Source organism: Scyliorhinus canicula, chromosome 2 (genome assembly GCF_902713615.1).
Source record: "Scyliorhinus canicula chromosome 2, sScyCan1.1, whole genome shotgun sequence".
In the NCBI taxonomy this organism is placed as follows: domain Eukaryota; kingdom Metazoa; phylum Chordata; class Chondrichthyes; order Carcharhiniformes; family Scyliorhinidae; genus Scyliorhinus; species Scyliorhinus canicula.
In genome coordinates, this window is record NC_052147.1 from 280,342,137 (window position 1) to 280,367,953 (window position 25,817).

At 50.9% G+C, this 25,817-nt stretch overlaps 1 protein-coding gene across 1 annotated transcript; it reads right to left on the reverse strand.

Moving 5' to 3' along the window:
- Positions 1–1,475: 1,475 nt before the first annotated feature.
- LOC119962183 (tubulin alpha-4A chain-like) lies at positions 1,476–23,675 on the reverse strand. Its single transcript, XM_038790138.1, has 4 exons — positions 23,589–23,675; positions 9,219–9,441; positions 6,268–6,416; positions 1,476–2,538 (listed from the first exon to the last, which is right to left on the reverse strand). The coding sequence occupies exons 1-4, from the start codon at positions 23,589–23,591 to the stop codon at positions 1,567–1,569; spliced, it is 1,347 nt and encodes a 448-aa protein (XP_038646066.1). The 5' UTR covers positions 23,592–23,675; the 3' UTR covers positions 1,476–1,566.
- Between the last annotated feature and the right edge of the window lie 2,142 nt (positions 23,676–25,817).

A 25,817-nucleotide genomic window follows, 5' to 3' on the forward strand; every position in this document is an offset into this window, starting at 1 on the left:
TGCTATGGAGGGAGTGCAGCGAAGGTTTACCAGGCTGATTCCTGGGATGGCAGGACAGATGTATGAAGAGATTGCTGGAGCACATGCAGCCATCAAGTCTCGAGGTCTGGACACCCAAGCGAAAGCCGAGAGGTGAGCAGAGCAGCATTCAGGAGGTGCGAAGGTGGCCAGTCGAGCGGCGGTGTCGTACCTGGGGGAATTGGGCAGCAGCAGCAAGTAGTAGCAGGGTGACTCAACCAGAGCCACAGACCAGCCAGGCAACTGGGCTGGACTGGGCGGCGAGGGCGAGGTTTTGGGTTTCTGTACCTTGCATTGTGTTAACTGAGGGTGGGCAGGGTAGGAACGGAGTTGACGTCACTGTGGATGGGGCTTGACGTCACTGTGGGTGGGACTTGACGTCATTGTGGGTGGGACTTGACGTCATTGTGGGTGGGACTTGACGTCATTGTGGGTGGGACTTGACGTCATTGTGGGTGGGACTTGACGTCATTGTGGGTAGGCTGCCACATCACCGGGGGCAGAGTGCAACGTGGGGCCCCCGCAAAGAGGAAGAGCGCGGGGCAGCCAAAAGCACAGGTCCGCCTCTGCACGCTATGGCGTAACGTTTAAGAAAACAAAATGCCGGAAATCTAAAGTCCAGCTGGTTATGGAAACGATACAAATGGAGAGAAGAACAGATTAGAGTTCAAGAAAGTCACAGAGATTCGGAAAGACATTGGATCGTGAGAGGCCAGAAAGATATCTACGGTAATGCTAAAGTTTGTAAGAAATTAGAACAGTTTGCGAGACATTATTTGAAATAATTGTGGAAATGGGTGGCTGGAGCTCGGAGTTTGTGTAAAAGCCTTTAAGACAAATTAAACCTGAAGGGAGAGGTGTAAAACATGAAAGGGAAACCTCAATGGAAGCAGTGGAGGGAAAGTTTAATTTAATAGAGTATTTGAAACCACTCGTGTGGGACCTGGAGTTCGGTGAGGCAAGGTGGGCTCATTGTGCCAGAAAAGCAGCACTGCACAGCCAGGAGGACCCTGTCCCAGGATTTACCCAGCTTGTTACACCTCGAGAGAGCCAACGAGACATCACAATGTGAACTTTAAAATGGCTTCCCGATCACTCCCTACACTGAGGAGTTCTGGCGAGCGCCCAGTGAGGTTAGCACTGTTGTGTCACATTGTCAGGGTCCCGGGTTCGATTCCCGGCTTGGGTCACTGTCTGTGCGGAGTCTGCACGTTCTCCCCGTCTCTGCGTGGGTTTCCTCCGGGTGCTCCGGTTTCCTCCCACAAGTCCCGAAAGACGTGCTTAGGTAATATGGACATTCTGAATTCTCCCTCGGAGTACACGAACAGACGCCGCAGTAGGGCGACTAGGGGCACCCAACTTCATTGCTGTGTTAATGTAAGCCTATTTGTAACACTAATAAAGATTATACTTCTCTTTAAAATGAGGATTAATAAGTAAAACTCAAATGTACAATATTTAAACAAATTGCTTTAATAATTCAGTTTTCAACAAAACTGAGTCACATTTAAGTCAAGAATCAAAACAAAACGTGCTACAGTATAACATTCAATATTCTTCGTCATCATCATCAGCTACACTGTCTACACCAACCTCTTCGTAATCTTTCTCCAAAGCTGCCATGTCTTCACGGGCCTCTGAGAACTCCCCTTCCTCCATCCCCTCACCCACATACCAATGCACAAAGGCGCGCTTGGCGTACATCAGGTCAAACTTGTGATTGAGGCGAGCCCAGGCTTCAGCGATGGCCGTAGTGTTGCTCAGCATACACACAGCACGCTGCACCTTGGCCAGGTCACCTCCAGGTATGGCACTGGGAGGCTGGTAGTTGATGCCAACCTTGAAACCAGTTGGGCACCAGTCAACAAACTGGATGGAACGTTGAGCTTTCATGATCGCAATAGCAGCATTGATATCTTTCGGCACCACGTCACCCCGATAGAGTAGGCAACAGGCCATGTATTTACCACGGCGGGGGTCACACTTGACCATCTGGTTGTCTGGTTCAAAGCAGGAGTTGGTGATCTCGGCCACAGACAGTTGCTCATGGTAAGCTTTCTCAGCCGAGACTACTGGAGCGTATGTCGCCAGGGGGAAATGGATACGAGGATAAGGCACCAAGTTAGTTTGGAATTCTGTCAGGTCGACGTTCAGTGCTCCATCAAAGCGGAGAGATGCTGTGATTGACGACACAATCTGGCCAATCAGCCTGTTCAGGTTGACGTAACCTGGACGCTCAACACCCAGATTCTTCTGGCAGATGTCGTAGATGGCTTCATTGTCGACCATGAAGGAACAGTCGGTGTGCTCGAGGGTGGTGTGGGTGGTCAGGATGGAGTTGTACGGTTCAACCACAGCGGTGGAGATCCTTGGAGCCGGGTAGATTGAAAACTCCAGTTTGGTCCTCTTGGTATATTCCAGAGAGAGATGGCGCATCAACAGGGAAGTGAACCCAGAGCCAGTGCCTCCGCCAAAACTATGAAACACCAGGAAACCTTGAAGATCTGAGCATTGATCGGCCTGACGGGGACATAAAAGTGCAGGAAGGTATTATCAACATGCTCTAGTTTTGCGAGTCATATGCCATTATGAATCATTTGAATTAAACTCATTGCGTCCATTTTGCATGTGTACAATCTTTTGAGAGGACATTCCAATTTTATCCACTTCATCCCCTTCTCCCTAACCCTGAAAATTCTCCAAGTAAGCATCCAACGCCCTTCTGAAAGTTAGGAACCTTGAGATATTATGTCTGAATGCGCAGATTTTTAAAAAACATTTGCCCAGCCCTCTGCTCGTGGAAATGATTTCTCCTTATTAACTTCCAAAATTCCTTATCATTTTGAACACCATCACATCTGCCCTCAGTTCCTCTGGTCCACGAAAAAAGTTCCCGACTTCCCCAGTCTCTCCAAATAACTGAAGGATGTCATCCCTGGTACCAGACTTGGTAGCAGAACCATCTCAGGACCCAATCCACTTTTAAATACACTTAGCACTCAGGAAAACCCCGCTGTACAGGGATGTCTTGAACCTCCACTTTGAGAGATCTTTTGAGAGTGGTTTAACTGAAGAGACGTGACCCGGTCAGAGGATCAGTAGGATCTCCAGCTGCAGTCTTCAGAAGCAGTATTCTTAGAGACTTACATCTCCCAACTGGACTGCCTTCCTTCCTGCAAAATTCCTGGTACTGGAGCTCCTCCCATTAGTTACATCATCTTACCAAACTGAAACACAATGGGCGTGATTCAACTAAACGGAAACTAAGTCCCATAGAGAGCGCATTTAGCCACATGTTTCCCAGCGCTCACAGTGCTGAGAGACGCCGTTCGCATTATACAAGGGGGCCTCAGAGGGGAATACGTGGCCAAGGACGCACATCAAGGAGCTCTACTCGCCGGAACTCCTCAGTGTAGCGAGAGATCAGGATGCCATTTTTAAACGGCATATCAATCTCCGAAGCACCCGACACCCCCCCAAACCCCAACGCACTACGGGAGGGTCCCCACCAGCTCCACCCAGGTGGCACCATCAGTGCAGGGTACCAGCATGCATCTGGGGGCCTCTGATCCTTTGGGAGACCCCCCACAAGTGCCATTCCATCTGGTCCCTGTTTGTGGGGACCAGTGTTGACCGGCACTCACCCGAGGTCGCTGGGACGAAGGGGATAGATCCCAAAGCCTCTGGTACCTCGGGAATCTGCACATTAAAGTGAGACTAGCCATTGTGCTCCAATATGCAGATTTGATAAAAAAAAGTGATCCCACCCACTGTGAGCAGGATTTACAATGGGCGGGATTTACAGCGTGGGACCTCCTGAGGCATTGCGAGCCGTGTAAATCCCGGAAGCCGGATCTCCCGGTTTCTAATCACCACGCTGTGCCAAGCTGCTTTTGGGGTGCAGCTTGGCCATTGGATCACGCCCAATGTCTCTACTCCACAGTGAAACCCTCCTAATCTAAACAAAAATCTATTAGCCCAAGCTTTTACAATGCTTTAATTGCACCTATAGCTCTCAAAAAAACCTAGCTCTCTTACAAACCAGAATTTAAAAAAAACCGTGATTGCAGCACTCAAACACACAAACACTCAAACCCTTACTGCGCCAAATACATATATATCTGAAATTGCTACATTCACCACACAAATTAGACACCAAATGAGGCGAGTCAGAAAGGTAAAGTGCTTTGTTTAACTAATTGGAGTGATGGCCTGTGTTCAAATTCCCATGGTTTGAAGGATTAAGATGGACTGTTGGATACACATGATAGCGAGTGGAAATTCTCCTTGGAGAATTCCTTCCCAGATTCCACTCAGATAGACTTCTTCACTATTACTCACCTAAAATTCATCACTTTGAGCATGTTATTCTGCTGATGGAACAAGCTGGATGGGCTAGCAGGCAACTCCTCTCCTAACATTATTGCAGCAAGTATGGTTTTCCCCACGGGCAGCACGGGGCGCACTGGTTAGCACTGCTGCTTCACAGCACCGAGGACCCCAGTCCTGGCCGCGGGTCACTGGAGGAGTTTACACATTCTCGCCGTGTCTGCGTAGGTCACCCCCCCCCCCAACACACACAACCCAAAGATGTGCAGGACAGGTGGATTGGCCACGCTGAATTGCCCCTTAATTGGAAAAAGTAATTGGATACTCTCATTTTATTTTTTTTTTTTTAATGTATGGTTTCCCTGGATTGAGGGAGGGTGAACATAACATAAGAACATAAGAACTAGGAGCAGGAGTAGGCCATCTGGCCCCTCGAGCCTGCTCCGTCATTCAATGAGATCATGGCTGATCTTTTGTGGACTCAGCTCCACTTTCCGGCCCGAACACCATAACCCTTAATCCCTTTATTCTTCAAAAAACTATCGGTCTTCATCTTGAAAATATTTAATGAAGGAGCCTCGACTGCTTCACTGGGTAAGGAATTCCATAGATTCACAACCCTTTGGGTGAAGACGTTCCTCCTAAACTCAGTCCTAAATCTACTTCCCCTTATTTTGAGGCTATGTCCCCTAGTTCTGCTTTCACCCGCCAGTGGAAACAACCTGCCCGCATCTATCCTATCTATTCCCTTCATAATTTTATATGTTTCTATGAGATTCCCCCCTCATCCTTCTAAATTCCAACACAGTCCCAGTCTACTCAACCTCTCTTCGTAATCCAACCCCATCAGCTCTGGGATTAACCTAGTGAATCTCCTCTGCACACCCTCCAGTGCCAGTACGTCCTTTCTCAAGTAAGGAGACCAAAACTGAACACAATACTACAGGTGAGGCCTCACTAACACCTTATACAATTGCAACATAACCTCCCTAGTCTTAAACTCCATCCCTCTAGCAATGAAGGACAAAATTCCATTTGCCTTCTTAATCACCTGTAAACCAACTTTTTGCCACTCATGCACTAGCACACCCAGGTCTCTCTGCACAGCGGCATGCTTTCATATTTTATCGTTTAAATAATAATCCCGTTTGCTGTTATTCCTACCAAAATGGATAACCTCACATTTGTCAACATTGTATTCCATCTGCCAGACCCGAGCCCATTCACTTAACCTATCCTAATCCCTCTGCAGACTTCCAGTATCCTCTGCACTTTTCGCTTTACCACTCATCTTAGTGTCATCTGCAAACTTGGACACATTGCCCTTGAAGCTTTGACATTTTCGGATCCGGAGTGGGGAGAAGATACTTATAAATGGCTCCTGGAGTATAAGTGCCTGGCCACAATATTCAACCAAGCACAATGGATATCTAACTTCTCCATCCCCCGCTTTCTCTGTGAATATTTCCTAATGGAATCCATGTGACCAACAGCTGGCAAAATATCCCAGTTAAATATTTGATAGGCTTGGTCAGGGTGTGTGCATATTGTTGCTTAAATTCAGTAAAGGGTGCGTTACACTTTTTCGACCAGTTTGCTACCTGGAAGGACAGAACAGCAGAAGCGAGGGGAACAGCTCCAGTTCCAGTCAAATCGGGACTTTGACATGTCCGCCGTTCTTTCATTATCGCTGCGTGAAAATTATGGGACTGCCTCCCTAACAGCACTGCGGGTATACCTACACTGCATGGGACTGCAGCAGTTCAAGGTAGCTCACCACCACCACCTTCTTAGAATCATAGAATCTTGAGGGTAAATAGGGTTGGGCAATAAAAACCCAGCCTTGCCAGCAATCCACACGTTAAATAGATTTATCTGTGAAATAAATTTGTATATAAAATAACGAATGCGGACACCCACCAGTTTGCGTATTCTTTCCAAGACTTTGTCAATGATCTGTGCACCAATGCAGTAACGGCCACGGGCATAGTTGTTGGCAGCATCTTCTTTCCCAGTGATAAGCTGCTCGGGATGGTACAGTTGGCAATACGCTCCAGCTCGGATTTCATCTGCAGGAATAATGGTGGAGAAACACTTGTGCTAACCCCCCTCCACCACCGACGCACGGTACCAGCCGTGTGTACCATTTACAAGATGCCCTGCAGAAACTCACCACGGTTCCTTAAGCAGCACCTTCCAAGCCCAAAACCACTACCATCTAGAAGGACAGAGGCAGCAGATGAAATGAAAAATTGAAATGAAACCGCTTATTGTCTCGAGTAGGCTTGAATGAAGTTACTGTGAAAAGCCCCTAGTCGCCACATTCCGGCGCCTGTCCGGGGAGGCTGGTACGGGAATCGAACCGTGCTGCTGGCCTGCCTTGGTCTGCTTTAAAAGCCAGCGATTTAGCCCAGTGAGCTAAACCAGCCCCAATACCTAGATACCTAGGGACCTGCAAATTCCCCTCCAAGCTGTATATCATCCTGACTTGGAATTATAATTGCTGTATCTTCGTCGCCAATACCCTGGATCTCCCTCCCTAACAGCACCGTGGGTGTACCTACACCACATGGATTGCACCAGTTAAGTGGCTCGCCACCACCTTCTCAAGGGTAATTAGGAATGAGCACAGATGGTGGCCTAGCCAGCAACACCCACATCCAACTAGAAAATGTTTTAAAATTAAGAGGGATAGCGATCCTTAATAATGATGTGGAGATGCCGGCGTTGGACTGGGGTGAGCACAGTAAGAAGTCTGACAACACCAGGTTAAAAGTCCAACAGGTTTGTTTCGAATCACTAGCTTTCGGAGCACTGCTCCTTCCTCGGGTGAATGAAGAGGTAGGTTCCAGAAACATGTCCAGAGGACATGAGCCGCAGTCGTCCAGTGACAGACGTTTCTTTGCCTCATCTTCAGGCGGGAAGGAGGCGGATAAGCGGAGGCACTAACAAATCACTAACAGCTACAGCCAGTTTTTTTTTTTAAGTTTAAAGGGCGGGGGATTTAAACTCAACACTTAGCTCAAATAGCATTGTTTTGATACTTTCTTCTTACATGGTCCATGTTCATCCCCTTGACGAGCCCTGCAAAGTGCTTTCTTTCATGGGCGGCACGGTAGCACAGTGGTTAGCATTGATGCTTCACAGCTCCAGGGTCCCAGGTTCGATTCCCGGCTTGGGTCACTGTCTGTGTGGAGTCTGCACGTTCACCCCGTGTCTGTGTGGGTTTCCTCCGGGTACTCCGGTTTCCTCCCATAGTCCAAAAATGTTCAGGTTAGGTAGATTGGCCATGCTAAATTGCCCTTGGATGTCCATAAAGGTGAGGCGGGGTCACTGGGTCACCGGGATGGGTGGAGGTGTGGGCTTAAGTAGGGTGGTCTTTCCAAGGGCTAGTGAGGACTCGATGGGCCAGATGACCTCCTTCTGCACTGTAAATTCTAGGATTTCTATGAAATGTATGATTTCTTTTTTTAAATATATATTTTTTAATTTTTATAAATTTAGAGTACCCAATTATTTTTTTCCCAATTAAGGATCAATTTAGCGTGGCCAATCCACCTACCCTGCACATCTTTTGGGTTGTGGGGGTGAAACCCACGCAGACACGGGGAGAATGTGCAAACTCCACACAGACAGTGTCCCAGAGCCGGTTTTCGAACCGGGGTCCTCAGCGCCGCAGTCCCAGTGCTAACCACTGCGCCACCATGCTGCCCTAAAATGTATGATTTCTTAGCAGCAATAATGGGATGTCATAAATAGCGTGGGACTTCCATATCCGGGTCTTGCCCACCATTTTCTTTTAAAGAAGGTCCGTGGAGTTGTCCGGACTCTGCGGAAATCCAGCCCAGTGCGCGTGTGCGATCAATTTCACAGGTCAGCTTCACTGGCCCAAGCACACAGCAGCAGAGATTGGGTAGACTAGACCTATATTCGTTGGGGTTTGGAATAATGAGAGATCTCACTGGAACATAAAAAGTCCTTGAGGGGCTTGATGGGGTAGGTGCCAAGAAAATGTTTCCCCAGACTACAGAATCTAGAACATGGAGCGTGGGTCCCAGTGAAAGGGTTGGCCATTTAGGACAGAGATTGTAGAGGTGCTGAATCTTTGGGATCCTCATGGAACTGCGCATGCTCCAGTTGTTAACGTAAAAAAAAAGGAATGAAATGAAAATCGCTTATTGTCACGAGTAGGCTTCAATGAAGTTACTGTGAAAAGCCCCTAGTCGCCACATTCCGGCACCTGTCCGGGGAGGCTGTTACGGGAATCGAACCATGCTGCTGGCCTGCCTTGGTCTGCTTTCAAAGCCAGTGATTTAGCCCTGTGCTAAACCAGCCTCTTTATTATATTCCCCTGATTATATTCAACAGGTAGAGAAAAAAACAACAGGTAACGTTCAGCGTGTGCCGCCCTTCAGAATGGCCAGGACCTGAAACATTAACTGTCTCGCCCTCTGCAAATACTTCCTGCACCAGCCCGTTTCGAATTTCAGATTTGTAGCATCTGCAGCATTTTACATTAGACGTTGATCAGAATTTTGGATAGGAAGGGGATTGGGGGACGATGGTGAGGGAGGCCCAGTTGTGGTAAGTCAGCCGTGAAAAGTCCTTTCATGGGATGTGGGTGCTGCTGGCTCGGCAATTATTGCCCATCCCTTATCGCCTTTGAGAAGGCGGATTCTTATGTTTATTTATGTCCACATCTCAATGGGACGGTAGAGTTCAGCACAGTTGTCCTGGATCCCACTGCCGATATTAGCTGGAGAGTTTGTGCTGAATTCCACTGCTCCATTAAGCACATTCTACTCAAATCGTTTTACTGTAATGCTATCAAATCTTCCCACAATATTTGTAGACTTGGGTGCATACATTACCAATCACAGATGGTTCCAAATCCACAAAGATGGCCCTGGGCACATGTTTCCCAGCTCCCGTCTCACAGAAGAAGGTGTTAAAGATGTTATCTGCCCCTCCTGGGCTCGTGCCATCCCGCCTGTGCCCATCAGGCTGGAAGCCATGTTCCAGACAGTACAGCTCCCAGCAGGCATTGCCCATCTGGACACCAGCCTGGCCAATGTGGATGGAGATACATTCACGCTGGTGAGAAGAATAGAAAATCAGAGGGATAGCAGCACGGTGGCAGTAAAGAAAAAAGTTATTTTTGTCACTGTTAATTCCTAGAGCCGCAGCGCAATTTTCCCCCAAAAAGGTGAACTGCTGTGCTTAAGAGTTGCCAACTCCACCCCCCGCCCACCATCCCTTCTTCCCCTGCCCAACCACCGTCAACTTGCATCAGAAAGCACTTTTAACATTGCAAAGAAAATCCTTCCAAACAAGAACGATCAAACATAGAAACGTAGAAAATAGAAGCAGGAGGAGGCCATTCGTCCCTTCGAGCCTGCTCCGCCATTCACTAGCATGGCTGATCATCAAGTTCCATACCCTGATCCTGCCTTTCCCCCATATCCCTTTAGCCACAAGAGCGATATCCAATTCCTTCTTGAAAATACACAACGTTTTGACCTCAACTACTTTCTGTGGCAGTGAATTCCACAGATTCACCATTCTCTGGGTGAAGAAATTTCTCCTCACCTCAGTCCGAAAAGGTTCACCCCTTATCCTCAAACTATGACCCCTAGTTCTGGACTCCTCCACCGTCGGGAAATTTTTTCTGAATCTACCCTGTCTAATCCGGTTAGAATTTTGTGAGTTTCTATGAGATCCCCTCTCACTCTTCCAAACTCCAATTAATATAATCCTAACCGATTTAGTCTCTCCTCATACGACACTCCCACCATCCCAGAAATCAGCTTGGAAAACCTTTGCTGCACTCCCTCCATAGCAAGAACATCCTTCCTCAGATAAGGACACCAAAACTTCACACAATCCTCCAGATGTGGCCTCACCGATACCCTGTACAATTGCAGCGCAGGTTCAATTCCTGTACCAGTAGAGAATTCTGAATTCTCCCTCTGTGCACCCGAACAGGCGCGGGAATATGGTGACTAGGGGCTTTTCACAGTAACTTCATTGCGATGTTAATGTAAGCCTACTTGTGACAAAAAAGATTTATTTATATAGCAAACTGAATTTTACACAAGCAAATGAAGGAGTTCGGACAGATAACCAAAGACTTGGGTTTAAGTACTGCCCGTGTGTGGAAAACCAGAGGAAGGGAATGCTAGAGGTTAGGGCCCAGGCAGCAGAAAGTGTTGTACATTTTATATAGTCGCTTGGGAGTACAGAATTTGAGTATTGCTGAAAAAAAAGACATGCTGTCGAAGCTTTTCATCTTGGACTCATCAGGTCAGCTCACAGGAAATTACCAATGGCAAAGGGAGAACAACAATTTATACTGCACGTGAAGTGTGTGCTGATTGGTTGGCAATTGGACTAGACGTTGCCATGAAGAATGCAGAATGGAAACATTTAATTATTTAAATTCAAAATGTCTACTCTTACGCCGCAGCTCTGGCTTTAGTTTACTTTTCTGAGTCCACACCCACTAATCAAGCATGATGAGCATCAATAGTAACCAGACTCACCCATAATCAAATACAGAATAGTAGAATGCCAAAAAAAGGTATGGATGCAAACGGTGGAATGATTAAAATGAGGGATGCAAAAGAATCCAGAAATGGAGGAACACAAGAGTCCCCAGATGCTGGAAGAGTTTGGAGGAGGATCGCGATAGTGAGGTGCGTAGCATTGAAAACGTTGATGAGAATTTCACAAAAATATTTTAAAAGAGGTGGGTTGGAAGAGGAGGTGAAGAGTGCAGTGTTCACTGCAACTACTGTATTGCCACATCGACAATTAATCAAACCTCAGACAGAATCTGCACCGTTCAGGGAGGTTCACAATAAGCAAAACTAGACCACTTGAGCCTCCCATTCAATTGAGATCATGGCCGATCGGATGGTAACCCCCACCGACCCCAGGTAACCTTTCACCCCCTTGCTCATCAAAAATCTATCTACTTTTGTCTTAATGATATTCAAAGCCTCAATTCTTGAATTTCAAAGAAGATTTCAAAGTCTCTCAGCCCTCAGAAAATAAATAATCTCATCCGTCTTCAATGGGAGACCCCTTGTCCTAGATTCTCTCCGAAAAGAAACTACCTTCTCCATCTCCACCCTGTCAATGCTCCTCAGGATCACAGATACATTTTAAACAAGTCATTACTTTTTAGGTGGACGATAGCTATACAACCAATCAGAGCGTAAACCTAATGTGCTCTGTGCAACCTGCTCTCACAGACTTCATGCTGAACGTCATTTGATACACCTACAATTATTTGTCTGTTTAAGCTGACCCTTAATGACCTTTCTCCTGGTGTGTCTCGATGAAGAGCTTCAGGTTCATGCCCTACTTGGGTCAGATGGAAAGTACAAGAGTCAGTGCTCCTTAAATTGTTTGAAAAAACTTCTGAGCCATGAAGATGTATTCAATAAGCCATGATGTGGAGACGCCGGCGTTGGACTGGGGTGGGCACAGCAAGAAGTCTGACAACACCAGGTTATAAAGTCCAACAGGTTTGTTTCGAATCACTAGTTTTCGGAGCGCAGCTCCTTCATCAGGTGAGCAATAAATTGGAGGGTGTGCAGAGGAGATTCACTAGGTTAATCCCAGAGTTGAGGGGGTTGGATTACGAGGAGAGGTCGAGTAGACTGGGACTGTACTCGTTGGAAGGATGTGGGGGATCTTATAGAAACATAAAATTATGAAGGGAATAGATAGGATAGATGCGGGCAGGTTGTTTCCACTGGCGGGTGACAGCAGAACTAGGGGGCATAGCCTCACAATAAGGGGAAGTAGATTTAGGACTGAGTTTAGGAGGAACTTCTTCACCCAAAGGGTTGTGAATCTATGGAATTCCTTGCCCCGTGAAGCAGTAGAGGCTTTTTCATTAAATGTTTTCAATATAAAGAGAGACAGTTTTTTGAAGAATAAAGGAATAAAGTTGTGGCAGACAAGACTAGTGGTATATTGTATGTATTACGGCACTGCCCGTATATTACAGGTACGACGGTAAATCCCTGCCTGCTGGCTCCGCCCAGCAGGTGGTGTATAAAAGTGTTTACTCTCCTGCACTGCTCCAATTCTGGTTCCATCTTGTGAAATAAAGCCGCGATTGTTTCACCATTCTCGTCTCGAGGTAATTGACGGTACATCAATTTATTGGACAAGATTTTAAAAGATGGATCTCCTAATCAAGCCTGATCGCCTGCAGCTGAGCCCTCATGCAGCCAATGCCACGTCTACCTTCGACCACTGGCTAGCCTGCTTCGAAGGCTACCTCAGAGCAGCCGCTGAAGAACCCTCGGACTCACAAAAGCTCCATGTCCTCTACTCGCGAGTGAGCCCTGAAATTTTCCCCCTCACCCGGGATGCGCCCACCTACTCAGAAGCGATGACGCTCCGATAGGGACATTACATTAAACCGGGGAATCAAGTGTACGCCAGGTACCTCCTGGCCACGAGACGGCAACTCCCTGGGGAGACTCTGAATGATTTCTTGCGGGCCCTACAGATCCTGGATAGGAACTGTGACTGCCAGGCAGTTTCGGCAGTCCAACACACCGAACCTTTAATCAGAGACGCTTATGTCAGGGGCATGAAGTCTACGTAGGTTCGCCAGCGACGGCTGGAAGGGGATACGCTCGATCTTGCGGAGACGAGGCAGCTTGCAAATTCACGAGAAGTGGCCTCCCGTAACCTGGAGTCCTACACCCACAACCGCGCGGCACCCTCGTGGGCATCATGGGCCCCACCAGCTGCCGACTCCAGCTCACCACAAGCCTGCGCCACGCGGCAGCCAGCCAACTCTGGGGGGGGTCCAAGTGTTATTTTTGTGGACAAAGCAAACACCCCAGGCAGCGCTGCCCGGCACGGAGCACGACCTACAACGGGTGTGGGAAGAAAGGTCACTTTGTTTCTGTTTGCCAGGCCCGGTCACTCGCTGCTGTTTCCAGGCGCGGCATTTCTACACCCCCCCCCACCATGTGCAACCCAGGGGCGCCGCCATCTTCTCCTCCATAAACTCCGTGTGGCCCGTGGGCTCCGCCATCTTTGGCGCTATTGTGGACTGTGCCTCAGGACCCCGGCTCGTCTGGCCGTTCGCCGCCTCCTGCTACCTCCACCACCGCTGATCAGGCCGGGACCTCCCAACATTTTCCGCAGCTCGCCTCCTTCACCCTGGATCAGTCTCGGCCCCGCAACCTCGCGACCGCCACGACCACGGCGAAGATCAACGGGCACGAAGCGACCTGCCTCTTTGAGTTCGGGAGCATAGAGAGTTTCATCCACCCCACTACGGTAAGGCGTTGCTCCCTCCCGGTACACCCCATCACCCTGAAAATCTCCCTGGCCTCCGTATTCCATTCCGTGGAAATCCGGGGGTACTGTATCGCGACCCTCACCGTCCAGGGCGTAGAGTTCAGCAGCTTCAGGCTCTACGCCCTCCCCCATCTCTGCACTGCCCTGTTGCTCAGCCTGGATTTTCAATGCCATCTCCAAAGCCTTACTTTGAAATTCGGCGGACCCCTGCCCCCCCCTCACCGTCTGCGGCCTCACGACCCTTAAGGTCGATCCACCTTCCCTGTTTGTGAACCTCATCCCGGATTGCAAACCCGTCGTCGCTCGGAGCAGACGGTACAGTGCCCAGGACAGGACCTTCATCAGGTCGGAGGACCAACGCCTTCTGCGGGAGGGGATCATTGAGCCCAGCAACAGCTCCCGGAGAGCTCAAGTGGTGGTGGTGAAGACCGGGGAGAAGCACAAGATGGTCATTGACTACAGTCAGACCATCAACCGGTACACACAGCTCGACGCGTACCCCCTCCCACGCATATCTGACATGGTCAATCAGATTGCGCAGTATCGAGTCTTCTCTACAGTTGACTTGAAGTCCGCCTACCACCAGCTCCCCATCCGCCCGGAGGACCGTCCATACACTGCGTTCGAAGCAGATGGCCGCCTCTATCACTTCCTCAGAGTTCCCTTCGGCGTCACCAATGGGGTCTCGGTCTTCCAGCGCGAGATGGACCGAATGGTTGACCAGTACAGGCTGCGGGCCACCTTCCCACACCATCTGCAGCCATGATCAGCAGGACCACGACGCAAACCTCCAAAAATTCCTCCATACCGCCAAACTCCTTAACCTCACATACAATAAGGAGAAATGCATGTTCCGCACCAACCGCTTTGCCATCCTTGGCTACGTAGTGGAAAATGGAGTCCTAGAGCCCGGCCCCGACCGCATGCGCCCCCTCCTGGAACTCCCCCTCCCCCATTGCTCCAAGGCCCTGAAACAATGCCTGGGGGTTTTCTCGTATTACACCCAGTGGGTCCCTAATTATGCGGCCAAGGCCTGCCCACTCATCAAATCCACAGTTTTTCCCTTGACGGCGGAGGCCCGCCAGGCCTTCAACCACATCAAGGCAGACATCGCCAAGGCCATAATGCATGCGGTTGACGAGTCCCTCCCCTTTCAGGTGGAGAGCGATGCATCAGACATGGCTCTGGCCGCCACCCTCAACCAGGCGGGCAGACCCGTTGCCTTCCTTTCCCGTACCCTCCATGCCTCTGAAATTCGGCACTCCTCTGTCGAAAAGGAGGCCCAAGCCATTGTGGAAGCTGTGCGGCATTGGAGGCATTACCTGGCTGGCAGGAGATTCACTCTCCTCACTGACCAACGGTCGGTTGCCTTCATGTTCAACAATACACAGCGGGGCAAGGTCAAAAATGACAAGATATTGAGGTGGAGGATCAAGCTCTCCACCTATAACTTTGAGATCTTGTATGGCCCGGGGAAGCTCAACGAGCCCCTGATGCCCTATCCCGCGGTACATGTGCCAGCGCACAAGTGGACAGACTCCGGGCTCTCCACTATGACCTCTGCCAGCCAGGGGTCACCCGGTTGCAACATAGAATTTACAGTGCAGAAGGCGGCCATTCGGCCCATCAAGTCTGCACCGGCTCTTGGAAAGATCACCCCACCCAAGCCCACACTCTAAACTCTATCCCCATAACCCAGTTACCCCACCCAACACTAAGGACAATTTTGGACACTAAGGGCAATTTAGCATGGCCAATCCACTTAACCTGCACATCTTTAGACTGTGGGAGGAAACCAGAGCACCCGGGAATCGAACTTGGGACCCTGGAGCTGTGAAGCAATTGGGCTAACCACAATGCTACCGTGCTGCCCGGTTCTTCCATTTTGTCAAGGCCCGCAACCTGCCCTACTCCATTGAGGAGGCCAGGACTGTCACCAGAAACTGCCAGGTCTGCGCAGAGTGCAAGCCGCACTTCTACCGGCCAGATAGATCTCATCTGGTGAAGGCCTCCCGCCCCTTTGAGCGCCTCACCATGGACTTCAAAGGGTCCCTCCCCTTCACCGACCGCAACGTGTACTTCCTCAACGTAATTGACGAGTACTCCCGGTTCCCTTTCGCCATCCTGTGCCCAGACATGCCTTCTGCCACGGTAATCAAAGCCCTGCACAGTATCTTCACTCTGTTCAGTTTCCCCACCTACATCCACAGCGATCGGGGATCCTCGTTCATGAGTGATGAGCTGCGTCAGCTCCTGCTCAGCAAGGGCATCGCCTCGAGCAGGACGACCAGCTACAACCCCCGGGAAACGGGCAGGTGGAGAGGGAGAATGGGACGGCCTGAAGGCCGTCCTGCTGGCCCTGCGGTCTAAATATCTCCCGGTCTCCCGCTGGCAGGAGGTCCTCCCCGACGCGCTCCACTCCATCCGGTCGCTCCTCTGCACCGCCACTAACGAGACCCCTCATGAACGTGTGTTTGCCTTCCCCAGGAAGTCCACCTCCGGGGTCTCGCTCCCAACATGGCTGACAGCTCCTGGACCCGCCCTATTCCAGAAGCATGTGCAGAGTCATAAATCAGATCCCTTGGTCGAGAAAGTCCACCTCCTCCATGCAAACCCGCAGTACGCCTATATGGCGCACCCCAACAGGCACCAAGACACAGTCTCCCTCCGGGACCTGGCACCCGCTGGTTCCCCACCCACGACCCCCGACCTGACACTGCCCCCCCCGGTTGCCTCATCCACCCCTGCGCCACCCACCCTCCCACCAGCGAACCTCACGGCAGCCCCCACCCCAGCAGGATCCGTCCTCCCACCGGATTCACTGAGGGGTGACGAAAACGAGGACAACACGCTCCCAGTGTCGCGGGTGACCACGTCGACGCTCATATCACCACCAGGACTGAGGCGATCGCAGCGGAGGGTCAAAGCCCCCGACAGACTTAATTTGTAATGTTTTCGTCACCCTCGCCGGACTTTTTTTTTTAAACAGGGGGCGAATGTGGACACAACTAGTGGTATATTGTATGTATTACAGCGCTGCCTGTATATTACAGGTACAGCAGTAAATCCCTGCCTGCTGGCTCCGCCCAGCAGGCGGAGTATAAAAATGTGTGCTCTCCTGCGCTGCTTCCATTCTGGTTCCAGCTACAGGAGGCACAACATCTTCTGCAAAAAAGCCTCGATTGTTTCACCATTCTCATCTCGTGGTAATTGACGGTACATCAAAAGGGTTATGGTGTTCGGGCGGGAAAGTGGAGCCGAGTCCACAAAAGCTCAGCCATGATCTCATTGAATGGCGGAGCAGGCTCGAGGGGCCAGATGGCCGACTCCTGCCCCTAGTTCTTAATATGTAAAAAGGTGGGACCCATTCATTTGCATTTACCTTCGGTAAACATGAAAACAGCACAGACCCCCTGGAGTAGTACCGAGATAGTGCTGCGCTGGCAGAAGTGACATCTTTCTGAGGCGATGTTAACCAAGGCCTGTGCTGCCAACGGATGGTGTAAAAGACGTCATGGCCACTGGTTTCCCGGCCAATATCTTTCTTTGAACCAACATTGCGAGCAGAATATCCAGTCACCATCGCATTGCTGTTTGCTGGGTCTTGCTCCGTGCAAGTTGATGCTCAATTTATTGTCAAGCACTTTTGAGATGCCGCAAGATTGCGAAAGCCAACACTAATTTTTTCTATTCCAATTTTAACATTGGGGTAGATAAATAAAATGTCAACATCATCTTCCTTTGAGCCATTTCAAATTAGAATGTGCCAAGGAAGAGTTTCCAACCCCAGCCCCCTCCCCGCCTCCACCCCCCAAAGAAAGACCCCAAATCAGTCTTATGTAAAACCCACTAAGGGGGGGCACGTTACGCAGTGGTTAGCCCTGCCGCCTCACGGCGCCGAGGTCCCAGGTTCGATCCCGGCTCTGGGTCACTGTCCGTGTGGAGTTTGCACATTCTCCCCGTGTCTGCGTGGGTTTCACCCCCACAACCCAAAGATGTGCAGGGTAGGGTGGATTGGCCACGCTAAATTGCCCCTTAATTGGAAAAAAAGGAATTGGGTCAGTTAAATTTATTTATTTTTAAATGTAAAGCTCACCATTAAAGTCTTGTGGTGGGGACTATTTAGTCAGCTGGTGGAAAGAGACAAGGAGCTAGATTTAAAACGTAATGGAAGGCGAAGGGGACATTCCCCAAGAGAGAATTTCAAGTCATCTGGGAGAAAGAACAAAAAACAACAAACTCCCATTTCTATAGCAGGTTTCACACATCCCAAGGCAATTTATACACAACGTGTAGTTACTTTTGAAATGCAAGAAACATGGCTGCCAGTATTTGCACAGCAGGATCCCACAAACAGCCAGTACAATGAACAGACAACCTGCTTATTCTTTAAAAGAGTGGTTTTGGCCCAGGGATAAATACTTTCCAGCCCCAAGCAGACCCAACCCCAGTCCAACCCCCTACTCTGCCAGGCCCAGCCCCAACCCTAACCCAGCCAGGCCCAAGCTCAGCCCAGCTCCACCAGGCCCAAACCCAGCCCCAGCCCCAGCCAGGCCCAAGCTCAGCCCAGCTCCGCCAGGCCCAAACCCAGCCCCAGCCCCAGCCAGGCCCAAGCTCAGCCCAGCTCCGCCAGGCCCAAACCCAGTCCCAGCCCCAGCCAGGCCCAAGCTCAGCCCAGCTCCGCCAGGCCCAAGCTCAGCCCAGCTCCGCCAGGCCCAAACCCAGCCCCAGCCCCAGCCAGGCCCAACTCCGCCAGGCCCAAGCTCAGCCCAACTCCGCCAGGCCCAAACCCAGCCCCAGCCAGGCCCAAGCTCAGCCCAACTCCGCCAGGCCCGGATTACGTGTTCTCGGAGCGAGACTTGAACCTTCAACCTTGTGACTCCAGGGGAGAGAGATTTAACCCATTGACTGTGGGTCCTGACCACATGTTAAGGCGGATAGATACCAAATAAATATTTAGTTTCGAAAAGTCCAAGTGGTAGTGGGTGAATTCCACAGAGTAGTGAGTGGGGAAACATCAGAGCAACTAGAAACTGAGAAGAAAGTGTCACCTTTCTGATAGGTCATCTAAAATAGGAACCATGACTGTACATTTTATGCAAAGGCATTAATTAAATTTTATTAAAAAAGGTAGAGTTTGCATAGGACCAAAAGATAAGTTAACAAAGACAGATGACAGGCAGCACGGTTCCAATCACTTCATCAAAAACATTATCGACTCCACAATGTGCTCCGATTAGTCTGGGAGCACGGGGACAAGTGGTGACCATTCACATCTAAGCTGCCATCCAATTAAACTGTGGCTCATCTGTACTTCAATTCAGTTCTGATACCCTTCCCCATATCTCTTGTCTTGAATATATCTCAGTTAACACAAAAGTCTTTTTGAGGAGGGAGGCTAACGTCCATTTGAAGGTGTGCTTCCTGCCCTCAGCCTCACTTTAAGGTTATGCCTCTCTGGTACAGGGCACCCCCACGCCTCTCCTCTCTGTTATCAACTCCGGTTTAATGATTTTAAACACCTAGAACCTTAACCTTACAACACAGACCAAACAAACACAGACCAACCTTACAACACAGACCTTACAAACACAGACCTTACAAACACAGACCAACCTTACAACACAGACCTTCCTTACAACACAGACCTTACAAACACAGACCAACCTTACAACACAGACCTTACAACACAGACCTTACAAACACAGACCAACCTTACAAACACAGACCTTACAAACACAGACCAACCTTACAAACACAGACCAACCTTACAAACACAGACCAACCTTACAAACACAGACCTTACAAACACAGACCAACCTTACAGACACAGACCAACCTTACAAACACAGACCTTACAAACACAGACCAACCTTACAAACACAGACCAACCTTACAACACAGACCAACCTTACAACACAGACCTACCTTACAACACAGACCTTACAAACACAGACAAACCTTACAAACACAGACCTTACAAACACAGACCAACCTTACAACACAGACCTTACAAACACAGACCAACCTTACAACACAGACCAACCTTACAACACAGACCTTACAAACACAGACAAACCTTACAACACAGACCTTACAAACACAGACCAACCTTACAACACAGACCAACCTTACAACACAGACCAACCTTACAACACAGACCTTACAAACACAGACCAAGTACGCGAACCAGTCTTCAGAATTTAAACGACCTGAGTGTAGATTCAGCAGAGTGACAATCTCCGAGGTGTGCTGCCCAGTAACCAATGCAATGTTTCACACGGGATCTGTTCGAGATATGACTGACCCATCACTTTCTATTCTTTGCAATTCAGCTACGCTTGAGCTGAAGGTCAACATTGCCTTGTGTTTTCAATTTATTCTTTCCTGGGATGTGGGAGTCACTGACAAGGTCAGCTTCTGTTGCCCATGTCTAACTGCCCTCAAATGGAGTGGCTCATTGGGACATTTCAGAGGGCATTTAAGAGTCAACCACGTTGCTGTGGGTCTGGTGTCACAAGTAGGCCAGACCGGGTAAGGGAGGCAGATTCCCTCCCCTAAAGGGGAACCAAACGGGTATTTACGACAATCAGTGATAGTTTCATGGTCACTGTTACTGAGACCAGCTTTCAATTCCAGATTTATTAGTTGAATTTAAATTCCACCAGCTTCCGTGGTGGGATCTGAACCCATGTCCCCAGAGGCATTTCCCTGACCCTCTGAGGTACATTACCACTCTCGCCTGTGACTTTCATGTGTCAGGATATCAGGAAGCGTCTATCTGTAATAGGGTGGATGGGGCTGTCAATGACTGGCCAATTCCCAGAGGGCACCGCACATAGATGTTAGAAAAATCAACCCATGACTCAGACACAGCTGACCGCCGACATTTGTACCAACCATTTAAATCAATTTATCGCCATTTGCAGACCCCAACCCTCCCACCACTCACCCCCATACCCCCACAAACCCATACCCCAACCCCTTCCCACCCCCCCAGACGTCAACCCCTTCCCACCCCCCCAGACATTAACCCCTTCCCACCCCCCCAGACGCCAACCCCTTCCCACCCCCCCCCCAGGCGCCAACCCCTTCCCACCCCCCCAGACGTCAACCCCTTCCCAACCCCTTCCCACCCCCCCAGACGCCAACCCCCTTCCCACCCCCCCAGATGCCAACACCCTTCCCACCCCCCATACGCCAAACCCCTTCCCAACCCCCATACGCCAAACCCCTTCCCACCCCCCATACGCCAAACCCCTTCCCAACCCCGTGCCCCAACCCCCGTGCCCCAACCCCCATGCCCCACCCCCCCGCCCCCGTGCCCCAACCCCTCCGTGCCCCAACCCCCCCACCCCCATGCCCCAACACTCCCGCCCCTGTGCCCCAACACCCCCACCCTCGTGCCCCAACACCCCCACCCTCCGTGCCTCAACACCCCCGCCCCCGTGCCCCAACACCCCCACCCCCGTGCCCCAACACCCCCACCCTCCGTGCCTCAACACCCCCGCCCCCTTGCCCCAACACCCCCGCCCTCCCGTGCCCCAACCCCCCTGCCCTCCCATGCCCCAACCACCCTGCCCACATGCCCCAACACCCCCGCCCTCATGCCCCAACACCCTGCCCCCCCACCCCATGCCCCAACCACCCCATGCCCCAACCCCCCCCACCCCATGCCCCAACCCCCCACCCCACTCCCCACCCCCATACCTCAGCCACCTCACCCCAACCCCCACCCCCATCCCAACGCTCCAACCCCCCTCCCACACACCCCCACCCACCCCATGCCCCATCCGTCCCCCACCCCCATGGCCCAAACTTAGAGGAGGAAAAATAAGAGAAGACTGGAGTGGAGAATGAACACCGGCAGGGATTGGATGGGCTGAATGGCCTGTTTCGACCACATTTACTTGTGTGGATTGGATTTGTTTATTGTCACGTGTACAGAGGTACACTGAAAAGTATTTTTCTGCGAGCAGCTCAAACAAATCATTTAGTACATGAAAAGAAAAATAAGTCCAGGTGAGGCGATTTGGGGAGCTGCCGTTTAGATTAGTAGGGGGAAGCTTTAGTTACCTAGGCATTCAAGTGGTGCAGGAACGGGACCGGCTGCATAAATTAAATCTGGCCCGACTTGTGGACCAAATGAAGGACGGTTTTCAGAGATGGAACGCGCTTCCGTTGTCTCTGGCTGGGAGGGTGCAAACGGTGAAGGTGACGGTCCTCCCGAGATTCCTGTTTGTATTTCAGTGTCTCCCCATCTTTATTCCGCGGTCCTTTTTTAAGCGGGTCAACAGGGTGATCACTGGCTTTGTTTGGGCGGGCAAGATCCCGCGAGTAAGGAAGGTAATGCTTGAGGTGAGTCGGGGAGAGGGCGGGCTGGCGCTGCCACATTTTAGTAAGTATTATTGGGCGGCGAATATAGCCATGATGAGGAAGTGGGTGGTGTTTGAGGGGTCGGCATGGGAGCGTATGGAGGCGGCTTCATGCAAGGGCACCAGTTTGGGGGCGTTGGTAACTGCACCTCTGCCGTTCCCGCCGGCACGGTACTCCACCAGGACCGTGGTGGTGGCGACCCTGAAAATCGGGGGCAATGGAGGAGACATGTGGGAGCATCGATCTCATCCCCAATCTGTAATAATCACCGGTTTGCCCCGGGAAGTATGGATGGGGGGGTTCCGGATATGGCAGAGCAGGGATTGAGAGGATGGGGGATATGTTTATAGAGGGGAGCTTTCCGAGTATGAGGGCGCTGGAGGAGAAGTTTGGGTCGGCGAGGGGAAACAAATTCAGGTATCTGCAGGTGTGGGACTTCATACGTAAGCAGGTGTCAACCTTCCCGCTCCTACTGCTAAGGGGAATTCAGGACAGGGTAGTTTCCAGAGGATGGATAGGTGAGGGGAGCGTTTCTGACATTTATAAGGAACTTATGGGGTTGGAGGAGACGCAGACCGAGGAGCTGAAGCGCAAGTGGGAGGAGGAGCTGGGAGGAGAGATAGAGGAGGGCCTTTGGGCAGACGCGTTGAGTAGAGTCAACGCGTCTGCAACATGTGCCAGTCTCAGCCTGATACAATTTAATGTCGTTCACCGGGCTCACATGACAGTGGCTCGGATGAGCAGATTCTTTGGGGTGGAAGACGGGTGTGCAAAATGTGCGGGAGGACCAGCGAATCATGTCCACATGTTCTGGACATGTCCGATCCTTGGGGGATTTTGGCAGGGGTTTGCGGATGTCATGTCCACGGTGTTAAAAACAAGGGTGGCACTGAGTCCAGAGGTGGCGATTTTCGGGGTGTCGGAAGACCCGGGAATCCAGGAAGAGAAAGAGGCAGACGTTCTGGCCTTTGCTTCCCTGGTAGCCCGGAGACGGATACTATTAGCTTGGAGGGACTCAAAGCCCCTGAAGTCGGAGACCTGGCTATCGGACATGGCTAGCTTTCTCTGTTTGGAGAAAATCAAGTTCACCCTGAGAGGGTCACTGTTAGGGTTCTCCCGGAGGTGGCAACCGCTCATCGACTTCCTCGCGGAAAATTAATCGTCAGCAGACTGGGGGGGGGGGGGGGGGGGGGGGGTAAATGGCTTTTGCACTATGTTTATGGTTTCATGTATATTGTTTATTGTTACTATAGCTAAAATACCTCAATAAAATGTTTATTAAAAGAAAAAGAAAACACATAATAGGGCAACACAATGTAATGCCAAGTATGTAGATAGAGAGATACTCCCCCTCCCCACGAAATGAGAAGTGATCCCTCTCTCTAATCAGGGCAGGTGAGAATCTCCACAAATGCAGGCTCAGATCCACATCTTTAACTTTAAGCAAAACAAAACAAAACAAAACAAAACTTTCCCTTCTAACTTCAACAGATTAAACGCTTGTGGCCTGCTGGCTCCCATACACTCACCATTTTAATGTTGCGTAGTTTTTTTCTCTCTCTCTCTCTGCTGTAAGGGGTGAAGCAGCAGAGGGGCCAATTCAACCTGGGAAGGGAGACAGAGGGTGAGACAACAGCAACGATCTGTTCCCCGGGGCACTAATCATCCTGATTATCACAACAGGGGGATTGGTTAAAACATAAACGACTGAAATCAAGAAAATGACAACCTGCTGCTGAAGTTACACACCTTCCAAATGAGCTGTCATTTTTAAAATGTTGCCCCATTTTTATCAGTGTGCATGGCTGTTCCTGACTGAATAGAAGATAGCGATTTTATATAGTCCCTCTCAGCCACAGACAAGGTCAGCATTTATTACCCGCCCTAAATTGGGCAGGAAAATATCAACCATATTGGTGGGGATTCCAAGACCATTTAAAGACATCAGTAAACGCAATGGGTTTCTTCCAACAGTCACTTTTACTGACACCCCAGATTGTTTGAAAGAGAGACACACCTTGACAAGATTTCTGCTCTTGCACTCAATGGGACAAATGCAAGAATTCCAAATTTCCAATGATCACAACAATTTATATCACAGAAGAAAAGGGTGGTAATTAGTTGGCAAGTTGACTCTGATTGTCCGGGGCATTGCCATGGAGACAGTAACGGGGAACAATAGGCTCCCTCACCCCCCGGGTAATTGAAAAAGCGATGAGGGGATTGAACATGTTGGGCAGGATTTTACCAAAAGCATTCCAAGTGTGGTAGCGAGTGGGAAATGCCGCGAGCTTCCTGATGTTCGGCCCGGTGAACATCAGGGCTATCAAACGTTAATTGGTCCACTTAACGAGGCCCCGCGGGTTTCACGCCACAGATCATGGTTCGCCGGCTGATTCGCCGGGAACGAGGCCAACACTGCTGGGGTGGCAACCGCAGTGGACAACGTGGTGCACGACGTCAGCAGCATCAGTGGAGGGGTCCAAGGCGTGGCTTAGTCAGTGACGACCATGGCTGAGCAGCTCAACAGCGTGTCCCAGTCGCTGGGAGACGAGGCCCAATACCAGGTGGACCTTGACGAGGCGCTGGGTAACATGTCCCAATCTCAGGTGGGCATAGCCGGGGCTCCCCAGAGCATGTCCCAGTCATTGAGGAGCATCGTCGAGGACGTCATGGAATCCCTACAGTGCAGAAGGAGGCCATTCAGCCCATCAAATCTGTGCCATCCTACCTAAGCCCACCCCATCCTTGGAACCCAGTAACCCCATCCAACCTTTTGGACACTTGAGGGACAATTTAGCATGGCCAATCCACCTAACAAGCTCCCTTTTGGACTGTGGGAGGAAACCCACTCAGACACCGGGGGGAACGTGCAGACTCCGCACAGACAGTGACCCAAGCCGGGAATTGAACCCGGGACCCTGGAGCTGTGAAGCAACAGTGCTAACCACTGTGCCACCGTGCTGCCCCTGCGTGTCGACGCTATGCTGCAGGCATTGGAGAGCCGCTAGGGCTGGCAGAGCCAGATGATGCAGGGGCTCAATCCAGCTGCCCCTCCTTCCTGAGGTGAACTCCAGGGCCAGGGAGGAGGGGCCGCTGAGTGCCAACCCAGTGCCCCCCCGGAGACCCACCCCCCTGACAACAGTGCGTCTCGGAGTCAGCACCCGGAACTGGGCGGAACTGGGCATGTGCCGCCGGCAAGTGCGCCGGTACCTCCAGCCCCAGGGCCCCTAGGGGACGACCGCTGGGGCATCGAAGGGTCACGGGACAGGGTAGGCAGCTGGCTGCCTCCAATTCTGATGTGTATGCCATGGACACACGTAGGCGCAGTGGTATAGCATGGTAGGCGAAGCAGGTCACGGATCACTGAGAGGGCATGGGGGGGTTAGGGGGTAAGGGGGAAGGGTGCATTAAGGGGCGGAGGTGGGGGGTTAGTAGTGGTGGAGATGGTGAGGTGGCACCATCGGTGGACCAGGGCAGTTTGGGACACGTGTCCATTAATAAAAACCTTTGACCTCGAACACTATGACGCCTCTGCCACCTCCTTCCGCAATGCAGGCCGAGCATCAATGGAGGTGGAGGTCCTGGATGCCTCTTCCCCCCCCCCCCTTTCCCGGAACCCACTGCCCCCACCCCAGGCCCCAGCACCGGGGACAGTTCGCCGACCAGAGGGTGGGTGTGTGCACAGGGGGAGGAGACCAGTGCCCGGTACAGGTAACGTTCCATGCGGATGTCTGGGGCACAAGGTGTGGGGTCCG